Source organism: Ovis aries, chromosome 7 (assembly GCF_016772045.2).
Source record: "Ovis aries strain OAR_USU_Benz2616 breed Rambouillet chromosome 7, ARS-UI_Ramb_v3.0, whole genome shotgun sequence".
In the NCBI taxonomy this organism is placed as follows: Eukaryota; Metazoa; Chordata; class Mammalia; order Artiodactyla; family Bovidae; genus Ovis; species Ovis aries.
In genome coordinates this window covers 100561874-100588508 of record NC_056060.1, presented here as the reverse complement: position 1 = coordinate 100588508, position 26635 = coordinate 100561874, and the positions used below count along the sequence as shown (strand labels likewise).

The 26635-nt window shown below is 46.9% G+C and overlaps 1 protein-coding gene across 15 annotated transcripts in view; it reads left to right on the top strand.

Annotated features, from left to right (window-relative positions):
- RPS6KA5 (ribosomal protein S6 kinase A5) overlaps positions 1-26635 on the top strand; it is a 190646-nt gene that overhangs the window by 85460 nt on the left and 78551 nt on the right. For 12 of the 15 annotated variants that reach the window (XM_042252868.2, XM_042252869.2, XM_042252870.2 and 9 more), the window contains 2 exons: positions 23400-23515; positions 26208-26315. The exons of 2 other annotated variants lie outside the window; for them this stretch is intronic. In XM_042252868.2, coding sequence (XP_042108802.1) covers positions 23400-23515; positions 26208-26315 — 224 coding nt within the window. The remainder of the gene's footprint in view (positions 1-23399; positions 23516-26207; positions 26316-26635) is intronic. One more of the 15 variants, XM_042252878.2, reaches the window with a different exon arrangement.

Here is a 26635-nt window from a genome sequence, read left to right as displayed (position 1 = left end):
TGCCATTCCCGTGTCTGAAAGTTGCTGCTGCTCTGGCTCAGACCCTCTCTTCCTCTGCACATGGCTCTCACCCCGCAGCGCGGCAGGTCAGCTCCTTCCCATCGTGGCCGCCTCCGGGCAGCTTGTGCAAACAGCCAGGAGGGCGAAGGGAGGGGTTGCAAGGCGCTCTGAGGCCCTGAAGCTCACACAGCCTCACTTGCAGCACAGAACCAGCCTGGGGCTAATGAGTGGGGAAGCAGACTCAGCTTCTCGCCATGTCTTTTCTTTAAATAATATTTTCTTATTCCTGATGTTCAAGCTGGTTTTAGAAAAGGCAGAGGAACCAGAGATCAAATTGCCAACATCCGCTGGATCATGGAAAAAGCAAGAGAGTTCCAGAAAAACATCGATTTCTGGTTTCTTGACTATGCCAAAGCCTTTGACTGTGTGGATCACAATAAACTGTGGAAAATTCTGAAAGATGGGAATACCAGACCACCTAACCTGCCTCTGGAGACATCTGTATGCAGGTCAGGAAGCAACAGTTAGAACTGGACATGGAACAACAGACTGGTTCCAAATAGGAAAAGGAGTACGTCAAGGCTGTATATTGTCACCCTGCTTATTTAACTTCTATGCAGAGTGCATCATGAGAAACGCTGGACTGGAAGAAACACAAGCTGGAATCAAGATTGCTTGAGGAAATATCAATAACCTCAGATATGCAGATGACACCACCCCTATGGCAGAAAGTGAAGAGGAACTAAAAAGCCTCTTGATGAAAGTGAAAGAGGAGAGTGAAAAAGTTAGCTTAAAGCTCAACATTCAGAAAACGAAGATCATGGCATCCAGTCCCATCACTTCATGGGAAATAGATGGGGCAACAGTGGAGACAGTGTCAGACTCTGTTTTTTTGGGCTCCAAAATCACTGCAGATGGCGACTGCAGCCATGAAATTAAAAGACACTTATTCCTTGGAAGAAAAGTTATGAGCAACCTAGATAGTATAATCAAAAGCAGAGACATTACTTTGCCGACTAAGGTCCGTCTAGTCAAGGCTATGGTTTTTCCAGTGGTCATGTATGGATGTGAGAGTTGGACTGTGAAGAAGGCTGAGCGCTGAAGAATTGATGCTTTTGAACTGTGGTGTTGGAGAAGACTCTTGAGAGTCCCTTGGACTCCAAGGAGATCCAACCAGTCCATCCTAAAGGAGATCAGTCCTGGGATTTCTTTGGAAGGAATGATGCTGAAGCTGAAGCTCCAGTACTTTGGCCACCTCATGTGAAGAGTTGACTCATTGGAAAAGACTCTGATGCTGGGAGGGATTGGGGGCAGGAGGAGAAGGGGACGGCCGAGGATGAGATGGCTGGATGGCATCACGGACTCGATGGACGTGAGTCTGAGTGAACTCCGGGAGATGGTGATGGACAGGGAGGCCTGGCGTGCTGCGATTCATGGGGTTGCAAAGAGTTGGACACGACTGAGCGAGTGAACTGAACACACACATATATAATTGACATACAACATTATATATTACAATCGGCATACAATATTACTGTAAGTCAACTTCAGATGCACCACATAATGATTTGATATCTGTACGTATTGCAGAACAGTCGCCGCAGTAAGTCTGGTTAACAGCCATCGCCCCCATAGTTATAGAATTGTTTGCTGTTATTGTGGTGAGAACTGTGAAGGTCTCCTCTTCTGGGAATTTTCAAGTATGCAGCCCAGTGCTGCTCACCGTCGCCACTGTGCCGTGCATCGCTTTCCCGTAAGCGGTCTGTCTTTGCCTGGAGGCTTGGCCTTTGACTGCCTTCGCCCGCCTCGCCCGCGCCCCCGGCTCCTGCCTCTGGCAGCTGTCAGCCTGCCTCTTCTCGTTTCTTCCTTTGAGACTCCGCCTGTGAGGGAGATCACGCGGCGCTTGTCTCTGTGCCTGATCTCACTTGGCGTGACGCCCTCATGCCTCACCCGTGATGTCGTCGGTGGCAGGATTTCATCTTCATGGTCAGATGATGCTCCGTTTTATGTGCGTGTAGAAATGCACGCAGACGCGCGCGCACAGACCACGTGCTCTCTGTTTGGTCGTTCATTCGTTAATGGGCGTTTAGGTTGTGTCTCTGTCTCCCGTTGTAAGCAACGCTGCGATGAGCACGAGGGCGCACGTGTCTTTTCAAGTTAGTGCTTCTGTTTTCTTCAGAGGAACATTCAGAAGCGGGGTTGCAGGATCGTATGGTGGCTCCATTTTTTATTTTTTTGAGGAACCTCCGTACTGTTCTGCATCGTGGCTGCACCAGTTTACATTCCCACGAACTGTGCACAGGGCTCCCTTCTCTCCACATCCCCAGTAGGCTTGGCTTCGTAATGTGGCGACTGCGGAGAATTTGTGGCCATCTCCCACACAAGTGTGTATTCACATTTCACTCACTGTCCCATAAAATCCTTTGCAGCTGGTTTGTTCAAACCAGGAGGACTCACTTGGTTGTCTGCTTGAAGACTCTCAACGTGGAGTGCTCCCTTTTTTATATCCTTGGTTTATTGATGTGAAAACATATAGTGACTTTAGCTTATTCCTCTGCTGAATTCCAGCATTTGAGAAATCGGAGCTCAAGTCTTGATAAATGGACATTAGATATGTTTACTGGAACACACCATATCACAGTGCAGAAACCAACGATCTGGTTGTTAGTGATGCTCAGACTAAATTACAGAGGTGATCATCCGCTCTGTTTATAATAGAGTTATGATTTTTTTCCCTTAGAAGTGAAAATAATCTGTGATGTTTTGATACTTTATGGTTTTAACATTTAACACTTCGTAATTCATTGCTTAAATCAACTGTTTCATCGTGAGTTACAAAATGGTTTGTTGTTGTGATGAGAATGTTAAAGGCTTACTCTCTCAGAAACTTTCAGATGTGCAATCCGGTGTTACTGGCTGCAGCCGCCCTGCCGTGCATCACGTCCCCGTGACTGACTCGCTCTGTGATGGAGCTCGAACCTTGTGACTAAAGGGTGATTTTCTAAGCCCGCCCTTCCTTCTGCATCTGTCTTCTGAAAAAGTATGGCTTTGTCTCATCCACTGTAATTTTTTGTTTACCCTGAGATCCTGAGATATAGTTTCTAATGGAAAGACCAGATGCTGTCCCTTTAATTGCCAGTATTCCAATAAAGCAGTTGAAGAGCGTTCAGATGGGGCTGTGTTTCAGGATGCCTGATAGTCAGTTGTCTTCAGCCATAACCAGAGGCGGCCTGCTCTAGACACTGCCTGGCCTTTCTTGTTTCCGCTTCACAGTGTGTCCTGGGGCTCACTCTGCGTCCGTTCGTAAAGCTCTTGCCCATTCTTTCTTGTTCCTGCAGAGGTTTCCATTCTGCTCCATAACACACCCAGTCAGTCCCCTAGGGTGGATCCCCGGGTTGTCTCCAGTCTTACCCTTTGATCCAGAGCACACAACTCGTACATGTCATCTCCCACTTGCGAAGGAAAAGAGTAGCCTTAATTCATGGGAAGAGGGTGCTCGGTCTGTATTTTTGCATCTTCGATTTCACATATACCTTTCCACCGGGGTTTTGCCATTTACACCCCCACTAGAACTGTGCTAGAGTGCCTGTTTCTCCACAAAGCATACATAGTCTCAAACTTCGGGATATTTATCTGTCTCATAGAGAGGTGGTGTCTCAGTGTAGGGTTAATTTAAATATTTTTAGTGGGGTTGAATATCTTTTCTTATGTTTAAAAGGTCATTAGTCTTTTTCTGCAAATTGTCTGTCTGTGCCCTTTGCCCGTTTGGTTTCATCTCAGTTTTCTAGGAGCTTTTAGGTTAATCATTTTAATAGTCATAGTAAACCCTTTCCTGTTTTCCACTTTTGACTTTATGATGTTTTACCATGTCAAACTTAATTAAATTTTTATGGAATAGAATTTGTTTAAAAAGATCTTTATGGCTTAGGGAGTTTAAGTCAGAGTCAGAAAGATCGAAGATTCCCGAGGCTGTAAGGAATCCACCAGCGTTTCTCCAGTGCTTGCATGGTTTTATTTTTTGCATGGAGAACATCCCAACACCATATACTAAAAAGTCCAGGCTTACACTGACTTGAGGTGCTGCCTTTTATGTGCCTTAAATTCTCTGCGTCTTCACGTCTCTCCTGACTGACTGACCTGTTTTGTCGAGTCATGTGCCATTACCAAACCGCTTTAGTTTATCCGAGTTTTGCAGCATGGTCTAATACTCAGAAAGTCTAGACCCCCTTGTCTTTCATTTCTATTATTTTTCAGAGTTTTTGGGGTTCCGACATGTTTGTTTACTTTGGATGTGAACTTCAGAATCAAATTGTCTAGTTTTGGAGGGGGACTTGTTCGGGTGTTTTTAATTGCTGTTGGTCTTAAATTTTAAAAAAGTAATTTCGGGAGAACTGGCATTTGCATGATGCCGGTCATTCCTGTCCAGGAGCATGCTGCGTCTCCTCCTGGGCTGGAGCCTGCTTCCCTTGTTTCCTCCTCTCCACATCTCCTAAGTCGGCCTTAGGCAGTCGGTCCGCTGTTGCTGCTGTCGGGAGGGCCATTCTTCCCGCGGAGCCTCTGGCTGTGAGTTTCCGTGCGCCCGCTGCCCGCTTGGTGTCAGCTGTCTTCGTGCCCGTGCTGTCTCCCAGCCTGCCTGCAGCGTGCCGTTGGCAAGTGTGCACTTTCTTAGGCTCAGAGTTTTGGTGAGGGAGTGGGTCGTGGAGATTCACAGGCATCCTTTCTGCTCTTCACGATGTTTTGGGAGCAGACATGGAAATCCAGGGCCAAGTCGTCCTCACGCTTCTTCTGGGGTTCCTGGCTCACTGGGGATTACCAGGCTTGTTCCTTTGGATGAACGGTGCTTGTGGGCACAGGCGTCTCCACATGCTGAGCTTACCGCCTGCGGGCACGAGCGTCTCCACGTGGTGAGCTTACCACCTGCGGGCACAGGCATCTCCACGCCCGGGCTTACAGCCTGCAGGCACAGGCGTCTCCCCGCAGCGAGCTTACCGCCCGCGGGCACGGGCGTCTCCCTGCCTGGGCTTACCGCTGTCTTGGGCGCTTGCAGCTGCCGCCCCGTCTGTCTCTGCAGGCGCCGCGCGGTCGCCCCCGGAGTGCGCTCTGCTGCGTGTGACGGCCTCCACCCATTTGTGTCCGCGTGCTGCCCTCTAAGTCAGGGGTCCGCGGCAGTGCGCTGTTTGGTCTCTGGACTATAATTTGTTGGCCCCTGCAGTGAGCGCATCTAAGTCGCATCTGTGTTTTTCTTTAAACTCTACATCATGAACGTCAGGCTTTGTTTTAATCTATATCTGATGGCATCATGCAGATTGGTGGGTTTTTAAAATATTTTTTTAGCCTCTCCAAATCTTACAACATGGAGCCCATTCCTCTTTTTATAACTTTTTCTTTTTATCTCTCTGCCTGGTTACAGCAAGAAATATGAACATATTTTCATCTGTTCTCTTTCTCTCTCTTAAAACTCATATTCATTTTAGCTGTCAGTGGGAGGGAATTCTATGTAGAAAATAATTTGGGAAAACAATTTTTCTTTGTCAGTTATAATTTTGTCAGAATACCAGCTGATCTGTGACTGTGTAAACTGTCAGATTAATCAGTAGAGTTCACAAGACACTGAAGAGGCAAATCACGAAGGTCCTTATAAAGGTGATGCTGAGGAGCAGTCTCAGTGACGAACGCCGCCCCACCTGCCTTCCAGACAGTTCTGTCGTTGTGAGTCACCCTTTCAACAAGAGCTCAAAGGCATTTAAGACATTGAAGTTTCACTTTTGAGTATTAATTTCATCTCAGAGATTGCAGGGGTGAGGATACTTGCTGAGATGGTGACAGTGAGAACGGTCCGTGATCCAGCTACAGCGCAAGCGAGACAGACCGCAGCTGAAGGAGCTCCTTCACTGGACACAGCTGACGCGTAGCACTGGGCCTCATTCAGAACTTCATAGTGATCCTGATGCCCCGGATGCATTTGCAAGAGGTGCCGCCAGAACATTGAGCTAAAACCGGAAGAAAAATTGAGATGACTCCGGCATGACATGGAAAGAAATTGCCGTCAGGTGTGTGTGAGACGTGGCATGACGCCTGCCCCTGAGACTCAGGAGTGAAAGGAGCAGTCAGGCACCGTTCAGGGGAGGAAGCGCAGGGGGAGTGCAGGCCGGACGCGAGGGGTCCAGGAGGAGGAGGAGAAGCTGTGTGAAGGGAGAATAAGATGGAGAGCAGGACCTGGCTGGGGATGAGGAGGGCCTGAATGGTGTGAGATGCAGAATAATGGCAGTTAGCTCTTTGGAAGTTGCTACCATAAGAAATACAAACCAGAGAAGTTCTGAAGAGGATTTGAGATGAAAAGGCTAGATGACTGGAGATGGGTCAGAGTGTTGCTAGGTCTAAGTAGGTGTTTGGAGGCTGAAAGTGAAGCAGAGACACTTTCTTTGGACGCAGGAGACCCAGGATTTGGCCCTTCTTTCTGTCGGTTTACTGGCCGCTTCCTCTCCTGCCAGCAGATTTCCACGCGTTTGTGTGAGCTAGGCGGAGCCTCGGAGAGCGGGCCAGGCCCTTCCGTGGCTGCCCTGCGTCCCCAGTGGAGACTGACGCCGTCGGGTGGAGAGCGGGCCAGGCCCTTCCGTGGCTGCCCTGCGTCCCCAGTGGAGACTGACGCCCTGCGTCCCCAGTGGAGACTGACGCCGTCGGGTGGAGAGCGGGCCAGGCCCTTCCGTGGCTGCCCTGCGTCCCCAGTGGAGACTGACGCCGTCGGGTGGAGAGCAGGCCAGGCCCTTCCGTGGCTGCCCTGAGTCCCCAGTGGAGAGTGACGCCCTGCGTCCTCAGTGGAGACTGACGCCGTCGGGTGGAGAGCGGGCCAGGTCCTTCCGTGGCTGCCCTGAGTCCTCAGTGGAGAGTGACGCCTTGCGTCCCCAGTGGAGACTGACGCCCTGCGTCCCCAGTGGAGACTGACGCCGTCGGGTGGAGAGTGGGCCAGGTCCTTCCGTGGCTGCCCTGCGTCCCCAGTGGAGAGTGACGCCGTCGGGTGGAGAGCGGGCCAGGTCCTTCCGTGGCTGCCCTGCGTCCCCAGTGGAGAGTGACGCCCTGCGTCCCCAGTGGAGACTGACGCCGTCGGGTGGTGTCTGCAGTTTTCAGTGACACTCCAAGGCTCAGGGTCTCCGCTGGACCCCGGGTTCTCCATCTGTTAACAGAACGTGTGTATCTCTGGCAGAGCTTCCCTGTTGGTCTGGGGGCCAAGAGTCTGCCTGCCTGTGCAGGGGACGGGTGCATCCCTGGTTCAGGAGGATTCCCCACGCCACAGCCACGTGGCCCTCGTGCCATATCCACCGACCCCGAGTGCTGCAACCACTGAGGCTTGAGCCTGGGGCCTACGGGCCGCAGCAGGAGGGGCCCCCATTCACCACAGCTAAGACTCAGAGCAGCCAAAAATAAATACATCAAAATAAGTACGTTAACAAAGAAGAACCACGGCCAGTGGAGAGGTTCGGCTTGAAGTCGGGTTAGATGCGCAGCCGGAACCATCCCCAGCTAGCTGACAGTGTCTTTCTTCTCAACAGAGTGAGTGTTTCCATGTTCTTAATGCCCTAATACAGTGATGTTAATAGTGTGATCAGGAAAAGTTGTTGCAGATACTTAGAGGTGGCTTCGAACACCTAATTGTTTTGTTTTGAAACGTAAATAATATGTACTTTAAAATCAATAATTTTGATTGAAACAGATGTTGTTTGTCCTAATGTTAATTCCATAAGATATGTTTGCCTTAGTCCCTTGGACTGCAAAGAGATCAAACCAGTCCATCCTAAAGGAAATCAGTGCTGAATATTCATTGGAAGGACTGATGCTGAAGCTGAAGCTCCAACACTTTGGCCCTTGATTCAAAGAACTGACTCATTGCAGAAGACCCTGAAGCTGGTAAAGACTGAAGGCAGAAGCAGAAGGAGACAACAGAGGATGAGATGGTTCAGTGGTATCACCTACTCAATGGACATGAGTTTGAGCAAGCTCTGGCAGTTGGTGATGGACAGGGAAGCCTGGTATGCTGCAGTCCATGGGGTCTCAAACAGTTGGACGTGACTGAGCGACTGAGCGGAACAGGTATCTGACATGTTATGCTAGTTTAAAGTACCCAATCTGCTGTATGGATATAGGGCTTCCCAGGTGGTGCTAATGGTAAAGAACCCGCCTGCCAGTGCAGAAGACAGAAGAGACACGGGTTTAATGTCGGGAAGACCCCCTGGAGGAGGGCGTGGCCCCCCGCTCCAGGACTCTTGCCTGGAGAATCCCATGGACAGAGGAGCCTGGCGGGCTGCAGTCCATGGGGTCACATAGAGTCAGATACAACTCAGCAACCAGGCACGCATGCCCGCAGGGCAGGCCATACAGGGTCTTCAGACACCAGACCCAAAAGGACTCGGATTTAAGTTTCAGCTTCATCTCTTAATAACTGTGAGAGCTTGAGCAAGTCACTTGGTTACAAGCATGATCTACAAATTACTGATGTATCTCTTGGCCTCTTCCGCATAGCAGACTACCGCACGTTAAATGGCGTTGATGCTGGGCTGGGCCGCTGAGGTGTTTGCTGGGCCATCTCGCTTTGCTCTCCTTGCAGTATCCTTTCTCTTGGTTTGCAAACTGAAAAGTGTCCGTTTACTTTAGTGACGTAAGGTTGTTTTAAACCCTAGACTCCTCTGCTGTGGGGTGGAAGCTGCACTGCTCTGTTCAGAAGTGAGTGGAGGCTCTGTTAGGCAGGATGACAGCCATCCCAAGACGCCGAGAGTCTCTTCTTCAGAACTTGTGAGCATGTTGGGTTACATGCCAAACAAATTAAGAGAAGTAAGGTTGCAGATGGAATTAAAGTTATTAGTCAGCTGACCTTAGAATAGGGAGATTATCCTGGATCGCCTGGGTGGGCCCAGTATAAGCACAGGGCCCATAAAAGTGGGGAGGAAGGGAGGAGAGAGTCAGGTGGAGTGCGCCTGCAGGAGGGTCAGAGTGATGTGGGATTCAGCCGCCTTGCTTGCTCGGGCGATGGAGGGGAGGGGCGGCACACGGGCCACCTCTTCAGTGCTGGAAAAGGCAAGGAAGCCGCCTCCCCTGAACTCCCCAGAATAAACGCAGCTCCGCGAGCGCCTGATCTAGCCCAGTGATGCCTGCACCAGACTTCTAACCTACAGCATAAAGCAACGAGTGTGTCTTATTAGGCACCAAGACTAGTGATTTGTTACAGCCGCAGTGAGGGGAGAACAGAGAGTAAGCAAGGAGCGGGTGAGACCTGTAGACCACTCTCTAAGGAGCTTGTGCCGGGAGAGGAGAGGAAAGAGAAGGCGGGGTGTGCGGGATTCAGGGAGGATGCTCTCTAAGGAGCTTGTGCCGGGAGAGGAGAGGAAGAAGAAAGAGGAGACGGGGTGTGCGGGATTCAGGGAGGATGCTCATGTTTTAAAGTGGGTGAGATTTTGCGACTTTGAATTTTCTCATTATTTGTATGATGTCTGTGTTGTTTTTATGCTTCTTAAAAGCACACTCCAGCTACTGCCACATAAAAGTCTTTAAAGGCGATTTATTCGCATCTGAATAAAAGCAGGCTGCCTCTGCAGTCTTGAGGCTTGAGGCTTGCGCTAAACATCAGTTGCTTAAGAAAACTTCTCTTTTGCTTAATACTGACTAACACTAATTAGACCCTGTGGTTCTTTCTAGAAATATACGTTAAACATTTATAAGCTTTGAAATTATCCTTACATTGAGAGAACAGATGTCAGGACACCATGTATTTGAATTTTATTTTGAAATTATTATAATTAAATATGTCATTGTTTTTTAGTTCTATAAATTGTAACTTATGTCTGTAAATAGTAACAGTAGTTAATAGTCATTTTAAAAAAAATGCTCACTGTATGTTTGGCCCAAGTTTCAATAGCTCATTTAATCCCCAGGACAGTCTTATATATGATGGAATTATTTGTATTCATATTTTATAGATACAGAGTATGAGCCATTCTGCATATAAAGATCATCACTTAGCAACTACAAATGAATTGAAATATAATCATTTCCATATAGGAAGTTCCCTGTAGTTTAATCAAGGAACCAGTAGTCTGTACAGGCATCATATAAGGTATTCCATTGTATGGGCTGTAAGTAAATCTCAGTATGATTTTAAGTTGGTAAATGTTTTATAAAAGTCACCTTGTTGAAATGTGCCTCACTGCTCCAGAGAACATATCATACTTACTCACTGGTTTATTTATAATTATTGTCACGAAGACATGCTGTTGATGGTCCCCTTCTTTTCTTCTGTTACGAACAGAATGTATTTTGAGACTTATTCTGAACATTTCCAGGAGGGAAGAGATCAGAATTTAAAGAGAGATTAATCAGGAAAGGTGTTTTTACCATATGACTGTTGTTGTTTAGTTGCTAAGTCACGTCTCTCTTTTGGGACCCGATGGACTGTAAGCCCGCCAGACTCCTCTGTCCGTGGTATTTCCCAGGCAGGAATGCTGGAGTGGGTTGCCATCTCCTCCTCTGAGTCTCTGGTATCTGCTGTGTTGGCAGGTGGATTCTTTGTCCTTGAGCCACCAGGGAAGCCCTGTAAAGTTACTGTCGGTTCCATTTTCCTTTCCAGGACAGTGGTCCTGTCCACTGGTCCATCTAAATTGCAGTTTTTAGCTATTACAATATGTAACTCTTTCTTTCTTTCTACTGTTCCTGTTAATAAACTCAAGATGACAAATCCACCCTCGTTCTCCTGTGTGGCTACAGCAGCCGGTAAGCAGAGCATCGCACGTTTACTCAGTTCACGCGGCCAGTATTAATGAGTGCTTGACGCTTGCTGGTGCCCGACCCTGTGCGTGGCCGCGGGAACATTGCCTGGGACTTTGGCCTGTCTCAGTGGTACTAGGTGCGGCGTTGGGCTCTGTCAGGGCGCACTGAAATTGGCTTCTGGAGTGAAGAGTGAGGCACCCGGTTAGAGGGGTGTGGCTGTGTGTGTGGACTGTGCTCTCTGTGAAGCTTAAGTTTGCATGAGTCTACTATTGTAGGGGCTTTGGCGGTTTGGGGTTTTTTTTAATATCTTTAGGATTTTAGAATTATTCTTCCCCTACTTCAGCCTCATTCTCCCCCTCATCTTCCTCTGCTGACCCCTCCATTGTGCTCTATGAATAATCCCGTGTGCACAAGCTCCCTAAATCTTAACTAAGTGTGCCTTACTTATCTAAAATCAAGCCTCCTGTCCTTGGAGGATGGTACTTCTCCAGCAGGCCCTTTCACAGAAGACCACCCACTGCCCCGTTCTAGTCCTTAATACTCAACAAAGTGATGATGGTCAGGTGCCATTTAGAAGCTAACTGGTGCCTGGATGTGCGCCTGCCTTTCCCAGCGATTAGCCATCAGGGTTAGCTGTTCTTTCCTCCAGTTTCCTTCCATCCTCTCCAGTTTTAGTAACCATGTTGATAGCCAGTTCCACACCATGCCAGAGCTCTTTCTAGCAAACATGCTAGCTTTTGGCTGTGCTGGTCTTTCGCGCACGCTTTCTCCAGTTGCAACAAGTGGGGGCTACTCTTGAGTTGCGGCTCACGGGCTCAGTTGCCCCACGGCATGTGGGATCTTTCTGGACCAGGGGTTGAACCAGTGTCCCTTGCGATGCAAGGTGGATTCTTAACCACTAGAAGCCTAACCATACATTGGGCCGTATCACTCAAACCAGCCCCTGCTGAGACCTCAGAGTCCGGTGTCTTCCTTGACCACAATCCTCCATTCCTCTCTTTTCTCACACTCCCTGAGTCTGTTCTCCAGGTCTCATTGACTCTGCCTTTCCCTGAGTCTTTCCTGCCCGTTTCCCGGCGCTGCCTTTGGGTGGTGGGTGCGTTCCTCACTGGCCTGAGGTCTGCCTGGTCTGGCACACCGGCGTCGCTTGCTGAGTTAACCTTCCTCCTCGCCTGACGTGGAAGTTGCTTTTATTACTCTGCAGATTTTTTCCCAGTACCAGCTTTCTAAGCGTTCCTCATGTGTCTCCAAAATGTGTCAGCGGGGCCTGGCATGAACTTCGTGCTGGAGTCGGGGGTCCGCTGGGGTCGAGTGCCTCTCCTGTGAGTTTCCTCGCCTCTCGCGCCTCCCAGCCCTGCAGCCCCTGCCGCCAGCCCCGTTTGCTGATGCCGACAGGGATTGGGCTGCCTGCTGCCGACGCCCAGGTTTCCTTCCCCTCTCCTTTCTTCTGCGCCTTCAGGACTTTTGTATCTTGGAGTGTGCCTGTCACATTGGTAGAAATTAAAAATGACGGTAATATCAGGAGTTGGTGAGGGGCTTCCCTCGTGGTCCAGTGGTTAGGACGCCACGCTTCCAGCGCAGGGGACTTGGGCTCGAGCCTCGGTCAGGGAACTAAGATCCCACATGCCACGCAGCCAAAAGTAATAATAAAATAGTGTTTAAATTTTCTTTTTTAAATAAATGTCAGTTTTAACAAAAGAGTTGAGGAGAACTTTGTTTTCTGAGGCATCCATTCAGTGTTGGTGGGGAATATAAATAACCTTTCTGAGGAAAATACCTGTAACAATTGACAGCTATTATTAAAATTAAAAGGTGCTTATGTTTTGACTTAGGGTTGGAGACTAAAGCGCTCTGATATCTAATGTACATGTGATCTGAAGCCAGATCCTGGGCCGAGGAAGAGTAGTTAAAAAGAGCATTAGTGGGGCAAGTGACAAATTTTGAATAGAGAGTATAGATTAGATAACAGTGTTTTTATCATTAAGTTTCTGATATTGATAATTGTCCTGTGGCTGTATGAAGGAGTGTTCTTTTTTTTTTTTTTTTTTTTTTAAGTATTTGCACATTGAAGGACTTAGGAGCTTGACATGTCCAGCTTATTCTCAGTTGGTTCAGGGACATTGTGTGCACGCATGGAAGCACTCAGAGAATACTAGCGCAAATGCGTGAAACGTCAGCGATGGGTGAATTTGCAAAATGGATGTATAGAGATTCCTTTTGCTGTTCTTGCAAGTATTTTTTGTACGTTTGAAATTGTATCAAAATATTAAAAAAATGAAACCCACAGGGAAGGCATTATGGTCTAGGAAAAGCGTTATAAACCAGGCCCAGATATAATGGACAGTCTTTACCAGCCTTCCTTGACCAAGAATGCAATTCCAAGTTTCCTGCCACTCTCCCTTATGATGTAAGCCTGCGGAGCAAGATTAGAGACTAATGTTTCCAAAACAGTGTTATCCCAGTTTATACCTTTGTTTGCTGCAAAGTTTGCCCTTTGTCTCAAGTCACTGCAGTATAACGGGAAGGGTGTGTGGGTTACCTTCACTGTCCTGTGCGTATTATTTCTCACAGTTGAACAGATGGTGAGATTTGGGCTGCACACAGTTGGAGGTTCTACCCTCTGGCAAGAACCTAGAGTGTAGCTCTTTGTTGCCAAATTCAGATCCATCTGCTTTAACTGGCAAATGAGTTGAGATGGTAACTGCAGGCAGGAAGGCCGAGGACTTTTTTGGAGAAAACAGGCCTGGGTCCAGCCCTGCCGCTGCTGCTGCTGAGTCGCGTCAGTAGTGTCCGACTCTGTGCGACCCCAGAGACGGCAGCCCACCAGGCTCCCCCGTCCCTGGGATCCTCCAGGCAAGATCACTGGAGTGGGTTGCCATTTCCTTCTCCAATGCATGAAAGTGAAAAAAGTCGCTCAGTTGTGTCCAACTCTTAGCGACCCCATGGACTTCAGCCTGCCAGGCTCCTCCATCCATGGGATTCTCCAGGCAGGAGTACTGGAGTGGGTTGCCTTTCCTTCTCCGGGGTCCGGTCCTACAAGATAGAAATGGACTTTCTTAAGTTCTGTGTCCGGAGAAGGCAATGGCACTCCACTCCAGTACTCTTGCCTGGAAAATCCCACGGACAGAGGAGCCTGGAGGGCTGCAGTCCATGGGGTCGCTAAGAGTCGGACATGACTGAGTTACTTCACTTTCCCTTTTCACTTTCATGCATTGGAGAAGGAAATGGCAACCCACTCCAGTGTTCTTGCCTGGAGAATCCCAGGGACGGGGGAGCCTAGTGGGCTGCCGTCTATGGGGTCGCACAGAGTTGGACACGACTGAAGCGACTTAGCAGCAGCAGCAGCAAGTTCTGTGTCAGAAGTATGTCAGTGATAATCTTAGCTTGGCACATTCTCAAAAAAAGTTGAAAGTCATTGTTTACTGTGGCCATTGAAAAGCAGTCTTACTACAGACTCCTAGGAATGTCTCCTTTTGAGTACTGTGACATTCTCATGAGCCCTCCAGAATTTAACCATGAAAACATGTAAAATGGAGAAATTTTATGACCAAAATATATAGAATTATGGGACCCCAAACCTTTTAGATATCTGAAGGACAGAATAGGTGATTTAAGACTGTTTTTCTGACAGTGATTAGCAATACCAGTTGGGAATTCCAGGAGGGAAAAGGGCAGCTCTATGTAGCATTGTAAAAAATTCCTGTTTTTAGATGTAGAGAATAGACTTACGGACACGGAGAGAGGGGAGGAGAGGGCGAGACGCGTGGAGAGTAACACGGGAACTTACGTGACCGTGTGCAAAGCAGATAGTCAACGGGATGTGCTGCACGGCCCAGGGAACTCAAACAGGGGCCCTGCACCAACCCAGAGGGGCGGGAGGGGGCTCAGAAGGGAGGGGGCGCAGGTAAACCGATGGCTGAGTCACGTTGAGGGGTGACAGGAAACCGCAAAATTCTGTGAGGCAACTATCCTTCAATTAAAAAATAAATAAAATTTTTAAAATTCCTGTTTTTAGAGTTAGACTGCCTATGTTCATAATCCTTATTCTTTCACTTAAAAGATTATGCAGCTGTGGGTAATTTTTTTTAACCTCTCTGATTTCACTGTTTTCTAGAGATTAATTTACTTTCTCTGGGAGTTATACTAGTATTTAATAGCACCAGCTTCGTAGCATTGTTTTTGAGTATCAGATTTGTTATCGTATCTAAATAAAACAGGCACATTGAAAGTGCCCAGTGTCTCTAGCTGTTACTAGGTCGTTGTCTAGTCTTAAAAGCAGTGAGCTGTGTTAAGATACAGATCTTAAAGGGAGTCAGCCAGAACTCTGTTTTACGTCACTTTAGTTCTTATCTGCCGGGAGCCCTTCCCCGCTCACCGTGACGAGCCGGGGCTACTCAGGTGCTGCTTCCGCACAGACAGCAGTGGCCAGCGGTGTAGACGGAGCCAGCACCGCTTGGTCCCTTTTCACTGTTTGTCCACAGAGGCAGACAGCCTCAGGAATATCAGTAGAAACTGAGCATTCTCGTGCTGTTTGTTCCCATAAAGAGGATAAAAACTGTCAGCATCGGCTTAAACAAAAACCAGCCGTCATGCTTGCAGTTCGTTGTGGAAGAAATTGGCGGACACAAAGAAATCTAATTTCTAGAATGCTAATGCATGTATAATGTTTGAAAGGAAAGTTATTCATGGTAGATAAGTTGGCATGGACCAAGGCCCCCCAGGCAGAGTCGGCCTTAAACAACTCTGATAGTGGACAGTTTCTACTCAGGTGCTTTATTCCATCTGAGCTTTTCAGTACTTTTTTTTTTTTTTTAATGGAGGAATGTAATTTATGCCCAGTTGGCAAGGGGTGGGAGTGGAGGAGAGGAATGGGGGGCTCCTTGACTTATAAAGCTGAGAAGAATCTTCCTCTCAGATGTCAGTAACAATTTGGGTTTTCATGATATCTCTGACTGTATTCCCACCACTGCTGACTCTCCCAGAATCTGCCTGCATTCCTGATTCCATTGTTCTAAGAGAATAAAAACTTTATAATTCAATTCAATTTAATAATAATCCTTGTAGTCTTTTCTAAAGTTTGTTTTATATGTTGTCTCACTGCCTGGCTAAGCTGTTTTTAGTCTCAAGAGCAAGCGTCAGCGTTCCCCTCTCCAGAGTTGCTGGCTCTCTGGATAAACGCAGAGGTGTAAAGACATCAGAGTGCAGGTCCAGCACACCCTCAGAAGTCAGAAATCTTGTTGACAACGAAGACCCGTGCTCCATTTCACTTTTGTAAGCTCTGAACCTCATCAGTCCAATTCCAAATACAAGAAGCTCCAGGACAGCTAATGCCAAGCTAGGCTAGAAGTCAGGGATAAGCGGTCTGAATGCTCAGAAACAGTGGTGCTGGGCGTCTGCGCTGCGATGATGCGGTGCTTGTTTGCTGCTGGCTAGCTGGAGGACGCTCCTCTCAGATGTGTCCCTTGTGCCGGCAGTCCACGTTTTGGTTTGTTTATAAATAAACTTGATTGGTGTGTTTCCATTCAGGTTTAGAATGCTGTCTTAAGAGTGATGTTCTGAGAACTGTTCTGGCTGGCAACTCCCTGTAGAATCTAAGAGAACAGGTGGCCCCTCCCTTCTCAGCGGGAGGCACAGATGCTCACAGATGCTGGAAAAACTGCGCATAACTTCAGGGAATTTACAAGGAGCCGCCTCTTGATGATCTGAAATTTGCCTTTCTCTTCGGCAGCCCACTCCAGTACTCTTGCCTGGAGAATGCTATTGGACAGAGGAGGCTGACAGGCTACATACACTCCATGGGGTTACAAGAGTCTGACGATGGGGTGACTAAGCCACCACCTTCCTGAAAGGATTTCAGAAGGGCTCTCTGGTCCCTTTTCACAGTCTGACAATGTGTGATTCAAGATGGGGATGATGATAAGCACCGTTTACTGAGCTTTCTCTATTGGTTAGACACCTGTGTGTCCTCCTTGCCGGAAGTGAACTCCGAATCGCCGCATTCACATCTGCCCTTGCCGCAGGCTTGCGCACGCAGCTGAGGCTCCGTCCCCGCCTTCCCTGTGCTCTGGGCGGGCTGGGCCCTGGCCCCCACTGCTGCCGCCCTCCTCGCAGGCCCCGCCACCTCTCCTTGTTTACTGCAGGCGGGCCTCTCTGCTTCCACTCTTACTGTTCTCAACGAAGAGCCACTCACTGATCTGTCAAAACGGAAGCCTTGGCATACCGCTGCTGTGCTCAGAGTCTTTCGAGGCTGCTTCTGTCATTCAGAGTGAAAGATGAGATCCTTAAAATGACCAGAGCCTCTGCTGTCCAGTGCCAAGAGAAAGCCATAGAAAAAGTAAAGAGAGCTGAAAAATGATACACGGGGAAGCTGAAGTGGCAGACTGTGGATATGCACTTACTCTCTTTCCTTTCAGCCTCTTTGAAAAGCATAAAACTATATCTGGTTATAATTATAATGTATTACTGAGATTGTAACACATATAGTTGTGCTATATATAACAATAGTGTCTCAAACAGGAGGAAGAGAGAGTAGGCCTGTCTGGGAGTAATGTTTGTGTATGTCACTGGAATTAAGTCGGTATGAATCTCACACTGTTTGTGATAATATATGGTAAGCCATAGAGTAACCACTGAGAAAATAACTTTTTAAAATGTTTGCTTAATGAAAAAGAAGTAACGAGGAATAAAGGAACAAAGATATGAAATATATAGAAAATAAAAAAGTGAGATAGCAGACGTGAGAAGAACAATACAGAAAAGACCTGAATGGCCCGTGAGGGTGTGATCGCTCACCCAGAGCCAGACATCCTGGAGTGCGAAGTCAGGTGGGCCTTAGGAAGCATCACTCCGAACACAGCTTAATGGAGGTGATGGAGTTGCAGCCGAGCGGTTTCAAATCCTGAAAGATGATGCACTTAAAGTGCTGCACTCGATGTGCCAGTAAATCCGGGAAGCTCAGCAGCGGCCACAGGGCTGGAAAAGGTCAGCTTTCATCCAATCCCAAAGAAAGGCAGTGCCAAAGAATGCTCAAACTACCACACAATTGCGCTCATCTCATAGGCTAGCAAAGTAATGCTCAAAATTCCCCAAACTAGACTTCAACAGTACATGAACCGAGAACTTCCAGATGTTCAAGCTGGATTCAGAAAAGGCAGAGGAACCAGAGATCAAATTGCCAGCATCCACTGGATCATTGAAAAAGCAAGAGAATTCCAGAAAAACATTTATTTCTGCTTCATTGACTACTCTAATGCCTTTGACTGTGTGAATTGCAACAAATTGGAAAAATCCTTCAAGAGATGGGAAATACCAGGCCACCGGACCTGCCTCCTGAGAAACCTGTATGCAGGTCAAGAAGCAACAGTTAGAACTGGATATGGAACAACAGACTGGTTCCAAATCAGGAAAGGAGTACGTCAAGGCTGTATGTTGTCACCCTGTTTTTTTAAATTACATTCAGAGTACATCATGCGAAATGCTGGGCTGGATAAAGTAGAAGCTGAAATCACGATTGCCAGGAGAGATACCAGTAACCTCAGAAATGCAGGTGACAGCACCCTTACGGCAGAAAGCAAAGAGGAACTAAGCCTCTTGGTGACAGTGAAAGAGGAGAGTGAAAAAGCTGGCCTTAAAACTCAGCATTCCAAAAACTAAGGTCCTGACATCCGGTCCCATCATTTCATGGCAGATGGATGGGGAACCAGTGACAGTGGTGAGAGACTTTATTCTCTTGGGCTTCAAAGTCACTGCAGGTGGTGACTGCGGCCACGAAATTAAAAGAAGCTTGATCCTAGGAAGAAAAGCTATGACAAACCTAGAGAGCGTGTTAAGAAGCAGAGACATTACTTTGCCAGCAAAGGTCAGTATAGGCAGAACTATGGTTCTTCCAGTGAAAGTGAAATGAAAGTCGCTCAGTCATGTCCAACTCTTTGCTATATAGTCCATGGACTTCTCCAGGCCAGAATACTGGAGTGGGTAGCCATTCCCTTCTCCAGGGGATCTTCCCAACCCAGGGATTGAACCCAGGTCTCCCAAATCACGGTGGGATTCTTGACCAGCTGACCCACAAGGGAGGGCCTCGTGGCTCATACCGGCTTTTCCAGTAGTGATGCATGGATGTGAGAGCTGGACCATAAAGAAGGCTGAGTGTCAAAGAATTGATGCGTTTGAACTGTGATATTGGAGAAGACTCTTGAGAGTCCCTTGGACTGCAAGGAGATCCAACCAGTCAGTCCTAAAGTTAATCAATCCTGAATATTCATTGGAAGAATTGATGAAGGTGAAGCTCCAGTACTTTGGCCTCTTGATTCGAAGAGCCAACTCATTAGAAAAGACCCTGATGGTGGCAAGATTGAAGGAAGGAGGAGAAGGGGATGACAGAGGATGAGATGGTTGGATGGCATCACCGATTCAATGGACGTGAGTTTGGGTAAACTCTCGGAGTTGGTGAAGGGCAGCGAAGCCTGACATGCTGCAGTCCACGGAGCTGCAAAGAGTCAGACACGACTGAGTGAATGAGCAACAGCAAGTCCAGCTGTGCCAGTGATGACATTCAGTGTGAATGGGTTAGTAGATGCAGTCAAAGACGAGAGATTGTCAGAGGAGGGGAAAGACTCAACCGCGTACTGCCTGTAGTGTATACACAGTAGGTTCAGAGGCGTGTTGTTGTTCAGCTGCTCAGTCGTGTCCAACTCTTTGCAACCCCATGGACTGCAGCCTACCAGGCTCTTCTGTCCATGGGATTTTCCAGGCAAGAGTACTGGAGTGGGCTACCATTGCCTTAAGATGGCAGTACTCCCCAAATTGATCTGTAGTTTTAACAACCCTCTCTCAAAATCCCAGCTTATTTTCTTATGAAAATTGACAGTCATTCTAAATTTTATATGGTAAAATCAAGGAACCTTAGAACAGCTAAAACAGTTTTGGAAAGGAAGAGTTAAGTAGCAAGACGAACACTTTTAAAACCTGCTGCAAAGCTACAGCATCAAGAAAGTGTGGCACCGGAACAAAGAGAGACAGGAGAGGACTGAGAGTCTGGACATAGACCCTCACACGTGCGGTCAGGCAGCACCGGAACAAAGAGAGACAGGAGAGGACTGAGAGTCTAGACATAGACCCTCACACGTGCGGTCAGGCAGCACCGGAACAGAGAGCGACAGGAGAGGACTGAGAGTCTAGACATAGACCCTCACACGTGCGGTCAGGCAGCACCGGAACAGAGAGAGACAGGAGAGGACTGAGAGTCTAGACATAGACCCTCACACGTGCGGTCAGGCAGCACCGGAACAGAGAGAGACAGGAGAGGACTGAGAGTCTAGACATAGAGCCTCACACGTGCGGTCAGGCAGCACCGGAACAAAGAGAGACAGGAGAGGACTGAGAGTCTAGACATAGACCCTCACACGTGCGGTCAGGCAGCACCGGAACAGAGAGCGACAGGAGAGGACTGAGAGTCTAGACATAGACCCTCACACATGTGGTCAGGCAGCACCGGAACAAAGAGAGACAGGAGAGGGCTGAGAGTCTAGACATAGAGCCTCACATGTGCGGTCAGGCAGCACCGGAACAAAGAGAGACAGGAGAGGACTGAGAGTCTAGACATAGACCCTCACACATGCGGTCAGGCAGCACCGGAATAAAGAGAGAAATGAGAGGACTGAGAGTCTGGACCCTCACACGTGCGGTCAGGCAGCACCGGAGTAAAGAGAGACAGGAGAGGACTGAGAGTCTAGACATAGACCCTCACACGTGTGGTCAGTCAGTTTTTTGGCAAGGATGCCAGTGAGGAAAGAATAGTCTTAAACTAACGGTACTGGGACAGCTGGAAAGCCACATGCAAACACGTGAAGTACGTTTGCAGCAAGCCCTGGAGAGATGCTGAATCCTGTTTTATTCAGGAAATTGCAAGACCATGATGACACGCGACGACGCACCAGACAGACCTACCCTAACTCACAGCGCCTCAAAGCGTGGCTCAGAAAGGGCCAGAGGCGAAAAGTGAGGCTGAGCCTGTAAGTCTCTTAGAGGAAAACATAGGGGTACATTTTTTGACATTGGTTTTGGCAGTGATTTCTTAAATGTGACATCAAAAGCAAAAGCAGCTAAAGAAAAGCAGATAAATTGGGGTTTCTGGGAGGGAGTGTGTAAAAATATTTTAAATTTGAATCTATAGTGATGGTTGCACCAGTCTTCATATGTGAAAAACCACTGAATCTTACACTTCAAACTGGTGGATTTCACAGTATGTGAATTATACTTCAGTCAAAATAGAAAAAACCAAAAGGGGCAAGGAAAAAAACCCTTAATAGATGTTTCACAAAAGAAGGTATAGGAAAAAAAAAAAAGGTATAGAAATATCCAGTAAGCCAGGGAAAGATACTAAATAATGTTGTCATTCAAGAAAATGCAAATTAAAACCACAATGACCCACCAAACAGACCTACTAGGGTTATAACGACCGAGGGTACCGGACGCTTACCTTACAGAGACTCCCGCTAACCTTACGTCCCTGCCGTGGATGAGGGCGTCTGTTCCGTAGCGAGGGTCCAGACGTCGTAGCTGCTGCTGTGTTGCCCGTTGGCTGCCTCTCTACCTGCCTTCCCGGTGCTGAAGTCTGGACCGCCGGGTAGAGCTGGCGGTTCACTTTCTGCAGTGTGCAGCCCTGGGCCTGCAGATGAAGCCTTCATGTGTTATGGACGCAAGCCTGCTCCCTGGGCCCCTGGCCTGCTCTACAAGTAGGAAAGCTACTCAGTGTTGTTTCAGGGTTGTCTTCTTAGGTCTGTAGTTAGTTCTTCTTAGTCTCCCCAGTAAATGAAAGGAAAACACTTTTTTTGTGCTCTGAGCAACAGTAACCTGTAGTAGTTCTGATTCCCGTTTTGTTAAGAACTGGCACTGAGAGAGGCTTCCTCTGCTTAGGGCAGGACACAGTGGAGCCGTGGTCTGTGTGTTAGTCACTCGGTTGTGTCTGACTCTGTGACCTGGTTCAGGTCTCTTGATTATAAAGCCTGAGTTCTTTGGATTGTATCAAGTTGCCTCAAAGACAGGAGTACACTGGATATTTTTTTCCCCCACAACCCACTTGCCTTTGAGTTTCAGAGTGATGTTTTCAGACTCCAGTATTTATTCCAGTAGAAAGGATTTGTGTTCAGTTAATACAGCACTAAGCATCTGTTGAGTGCATACCGCATGGAAGCACTTGTTGGATTTTTTAAGATGAATACATTGATCGCGACTTTAAAAGGCTCAGAACGCAGCAGAGAAAGAAAGCATGCAGGTATTTTCAGCGCAGCGAGATAATCGATGTTGTGTGAGTCTTAATAAGCAACTAATCCCCGCTGCTTGAGAGGGGATTGAAGAGGAATTGAGTAGGACACTCACGGATGCGTAGGAGTTCGTCATTCAGTCAGCTAACCTATGAACACCTACTTCTGGGCCGTGACAATTTAAGTAACTACTTAGAGGCAGAAAATATTCATTGTTAGTTTGCAGGAATGCTGTGTTCCTTTACACCTTTTTAATAATTAGTTTGTGTTAGGATATAATTAAGTGCAGCAATCGGAAGTATCTGGCAAAATACAGAAGTCTTAGAAGGGCGGTGCTTTTTGCTGTCTTGTGCTTTGTAAAATACGTTGCAACGCAAGTAGCTTTTAGAGCCCTTTCATTCTGTGGAATCTGCTGTTTGGAATTTAAAGTTAAATGGGCAAGATAAAAATTTGTGAGTTTGTGAAGATTTTCCTTTGGTCTTTGATCAGATTGTGGTAAACTTGACAGACGGCTCTCCCTGGGGCGTGTGCTCTTCTCAGCCCTGTCCTTTCGGCATTTGTAGCCCACGCCTGCAGCTATTTTCCGAGTGTACGTTGTTTCTCGCACACAGATGCTGTCCAGGGTGGTGGTTAGTTTCTGATCAGACTGTTAGCGCTGTGTCAGCAAATGGCGCCTTAGACCGATCATGAACTCTGCTGTGGCTTGCTATTATTCCGCTCCTTGTTTACTTTTCACTGTAGCTTTTCTGTCTCTTATTTCATTATTCCTCGTGGGATAAAAAGGGCAAATTGAAAGGGAAACGGGCATCTTTTCGTTTCAGGTTTTGATTCAGCTGTGTACTCCTGCTTTTACTCTTGAGTTACATGGCACAATAAGGCTACCTGCTACTTAATACACAGTTTTGGAAGGACTTTCCAGACAATTCTGAAAAACAGGGAATCTGCTAAAAAAAAAGTGGCTGGCCGTTACGACAAGGCCATGGCTGGGACTCCTGTTTGTCTTGCTCCGTTCATCGTGCTTTAGCTGCTGTAGTGCTTGGTGATTTGGTACTCTACAGAAAGGTAGGGTTGCACGGTAATGGCACAGGTTTCTGATATGCTGCATTGGGGAAAATTATTTAAATATATGCAGATTTCACATCATAGTTTTAATAACAATATTCTATGCTAATTCATTTGATTGCATTTTAGGGTAGTCATTAACTTATAAAACTGTATTTATATAAATTTAGTAATATTTTCTATATGAAACTATATACTAAGAATTCTGCCAAAATAATATGTTAAAATCAGTGCCTTATGGGTAATCCAAAGTGATTAAAAGGAAATACTTCCTTTAGTTTATGAATACAAGTCAAAGACAGAAAAACTATATTTCGTTTTTAGATTATATAAATGGTGGAGAGCTTTTTACTCATCTTTCTCAGAGAGAGCGCTTCACAGAGCGCGAGGTGCAGATCTATGCTGGAGAGATCGTGCTTGCCCTCGGACACCTCCACAAGGTAAGACGCTCCACTTCCGGGATTTGCCTTGAAAAATCTGGTGACTGAGGTGATGGTGGGATGAGGAGCGCTGATGTGCTGGCACGGCATCGTCCCCGGGGAGACGGTGGAGGCGCACTCTGCAGACCGCAAGCGGGCTCAGTCTCACCCTTCCCTCTTTAAATGGCTCTTTCCTTCTGTGGTTCCTGGGATGCAGATTAAGAAGGCAGAACCTGAGCACTTTTTTTTTGGTTTTGTTCATGACAAATCCTAATGCTTATTACCCAGTACCATTAGAATTTTTAAAAAATTGTTCTTAAAGTAACCTTCAAGATTAGACCACAAGTCTTAATATGTGCTTCCTTAATTGTGGCTTACTGCGCTGCAGACTCTGCCCATATTTCTTCAGGGTACGTTTCCCTGTTAGCTTGAGACAGTTGAAAGAAGCACTTACCTACAGACCCAGCTATCCCACTGCCGGCTATGGCCCAATTTTCCGTTTGTTTTGCCCCGAGGTCCTCTCTTGCTCCCCTCCATCCCTCCCACTCCATGACCTTCATTGACATAAGCTCAGTTACTAAAAACTTTAAGTGGTATTCATGTATGTATGTGAGTTTGAATTCTATAAAATCAGCTTCAACTTTAAAAAATTATTTCAGATACTGTTAATCTTGATCCAAGATATTTTGACTAAAAACTTTTTTTTAATGAGGACACATTATTGTAGAAGCAAACAGTCATTATGTGGATTAGGTTTGTGTGTTGCCTAAGAAATAGAAAGTACTAGAACACTTTTTATCATAATTGTGTGAGACCACAAGGAGCATGACCTGAATCACTACATTTGGATGATATGAGTACGTCATAAAGTCACTGTTTTTCTTTGTTATATGCTCATGTTCTAAACTAGATTGCAGATAAAAAGAGATGAAAGAGCTGATTATGCAGCACAAAAAAGAATGGAGAGAAATGAGGGGAAAAGATGAAACTTTTAAAGGGGCAGGGAGATTGGGATTGCAGGATGGGAGCAATGGATGGGAGAGGCTGTGAGGAAAGATGAGAAGATACGGGAAGGAAAGGATGGAGAGATGGGTGAGTCTGGGTCAGGCAGAAGCATAACCGGGCAGGGAGGCAGGGACAGGGTCAGAACAGGAGGCCTGAGGGGAGTGAAGGGAAGGGCGATGAGCAGGAAGGAGCGTGAAAGTGGCTCTGGGGCGCGCAGGGCTGCAGGGCCTTAAAGCAAGGGGAGCCTCGGGTGGGAGCTGAAGTGCTCAGCTGAAGTGTGGGAAGGGGCGTCCGTGTTCCTTCTGATAGAATCCATGGTGTGGAGGTGAGCTTTATGCCTTTAGTTACTTTTGTGGGATATGTACACACACACACACGTTATTATATATATATGTATACATATAGTACATGCATCAGATTGGGCCTAGGAATAGGCTGAAAAGTTTTGTTTTATGCTTAGAGGAATCAGATGTAATTTTTATAACATAAAATCACCATAAATAGAAGCGTAAACACGAAACGCAAAGCTCCAACAGATAAGCTAGTAAATTCGGTTTAATTGTATGAAAACTGTTAATTCTGTTTATTAAAGGGAAAATCCGTCAACTTTCACTATTGTTAAAACAGGGTAATCAGAAGCAGAGAGGTAGTGAATACGAGGATGCCAGATGTAAACGTGATTGATGTGAAAAGTGTGTACAGATTGGATCTTCGTTCAGTTTCTCTTAATCTCACCTTGAAAAAGAGAAATACAAGGAAATAGAGCACAAAGCCAGAAATGTTAATTTTGGTGTGCTCATTTTGAATTTCTCAGGAGGGACAAAAACGGGGAGTTTTCTTGGAACTGATGTGGTAAAGCAGGTGCTAAATGACTTATTCCTAAAATCTTTTCCAAAGAGGCTGTTTGGAAAAAAAGCCATCCCGGTTGCTGGGCGCTTGTGGGCTGCAAGCCAGATGTCCCTTCAGCAGACAGTGCGCTCACGGCCGTCACGCTTCCCAGTATGGGGGAGGGATCTTGAAAGGAAATGCCTAGTGTGTCTCCTTGTATAACCCTTCAACTTCAAGAGAGCATCAAGAGTCTTCTTTTGTGTATACTTGGTGTTGATGGAAGCACACAGTCTTAAGTTTGCTGATGCTCAGTGTGAAAGGCTTAGAGCATTCAGTCCAGGCTGACAGGACAGGAAACGCGGAGTTCATATTTGTCAAGCACTGCTTGTCTAGCTTGGGCAGATTTATTTATGTCATACAATTAAGTTGTTTTACAATAAAACTTACATACAAAACAAAACGGAGGGATAGGTAGAAAAGTACAATGTGATTATAGGTGCTCTATGGGAAAATAAAAAAGGCCAGTGCAGGAGCTGGTTAGCCAGGAAGGCCTTCGTGAAGCCGTTAAGAAAGGATGAACATGAACTGGCCAAGAAAGCCCCTGAAGATCCTCTGAAGGGAGGGTGAGCTCCATCACGAAGAGTAGCCCAGGAAGGAGCGGTCGTCAGAGCAGACCCCAGAGAAGCTAGTCCGAGAGAAGGGCCCCTCCTTACGGGGAGCGTGGTTCCAGAGGCCCCAGGAGCCCGGCAGATAAACAGGCACAGCACCCTGAGCAGGGGAATGCCATTTTTGGTTTGTTTTCAAGGTTCATAATAAAGACTTTCCTAATTTACTTTTTGGAAATTGTTATTTTAAAATGCATCTTTGTTTGTTTTTACAGTTGGGGATTATATACCGTGACATTAAGCTTGAGAATATTCTGCTTGATTCTGATGGCCACGTGATGCTGACAGATTTTGGTCTGAGTAAGGAGTTTGTGGCTGACGAAGTGAGTATCGTATTTTAATCTGAAGTTAGTAAAGCAGAGTGTAAGCGGTGATGAAAATTAGCTGTAGAAGGAGCATTTAATGGGATGGTACTAGACAAATTGTGGACTTTTGTACAAGTTTGCCCAGAGGGACATTCTGACATGAATGACTGTAAGGGTTTTAGTCTGAAACCACCATGAAAGCACCCTGTTAGAAGTGACCCTTCCATGGACGCATCAGAATTACAAGACCAAGTTATACACTTAACTTTCTCCGTAAAATATGACTGGAATTTTTAAATAACGCTTTGGGCCTTTCAGGAGAATCATAGCTTAGACAG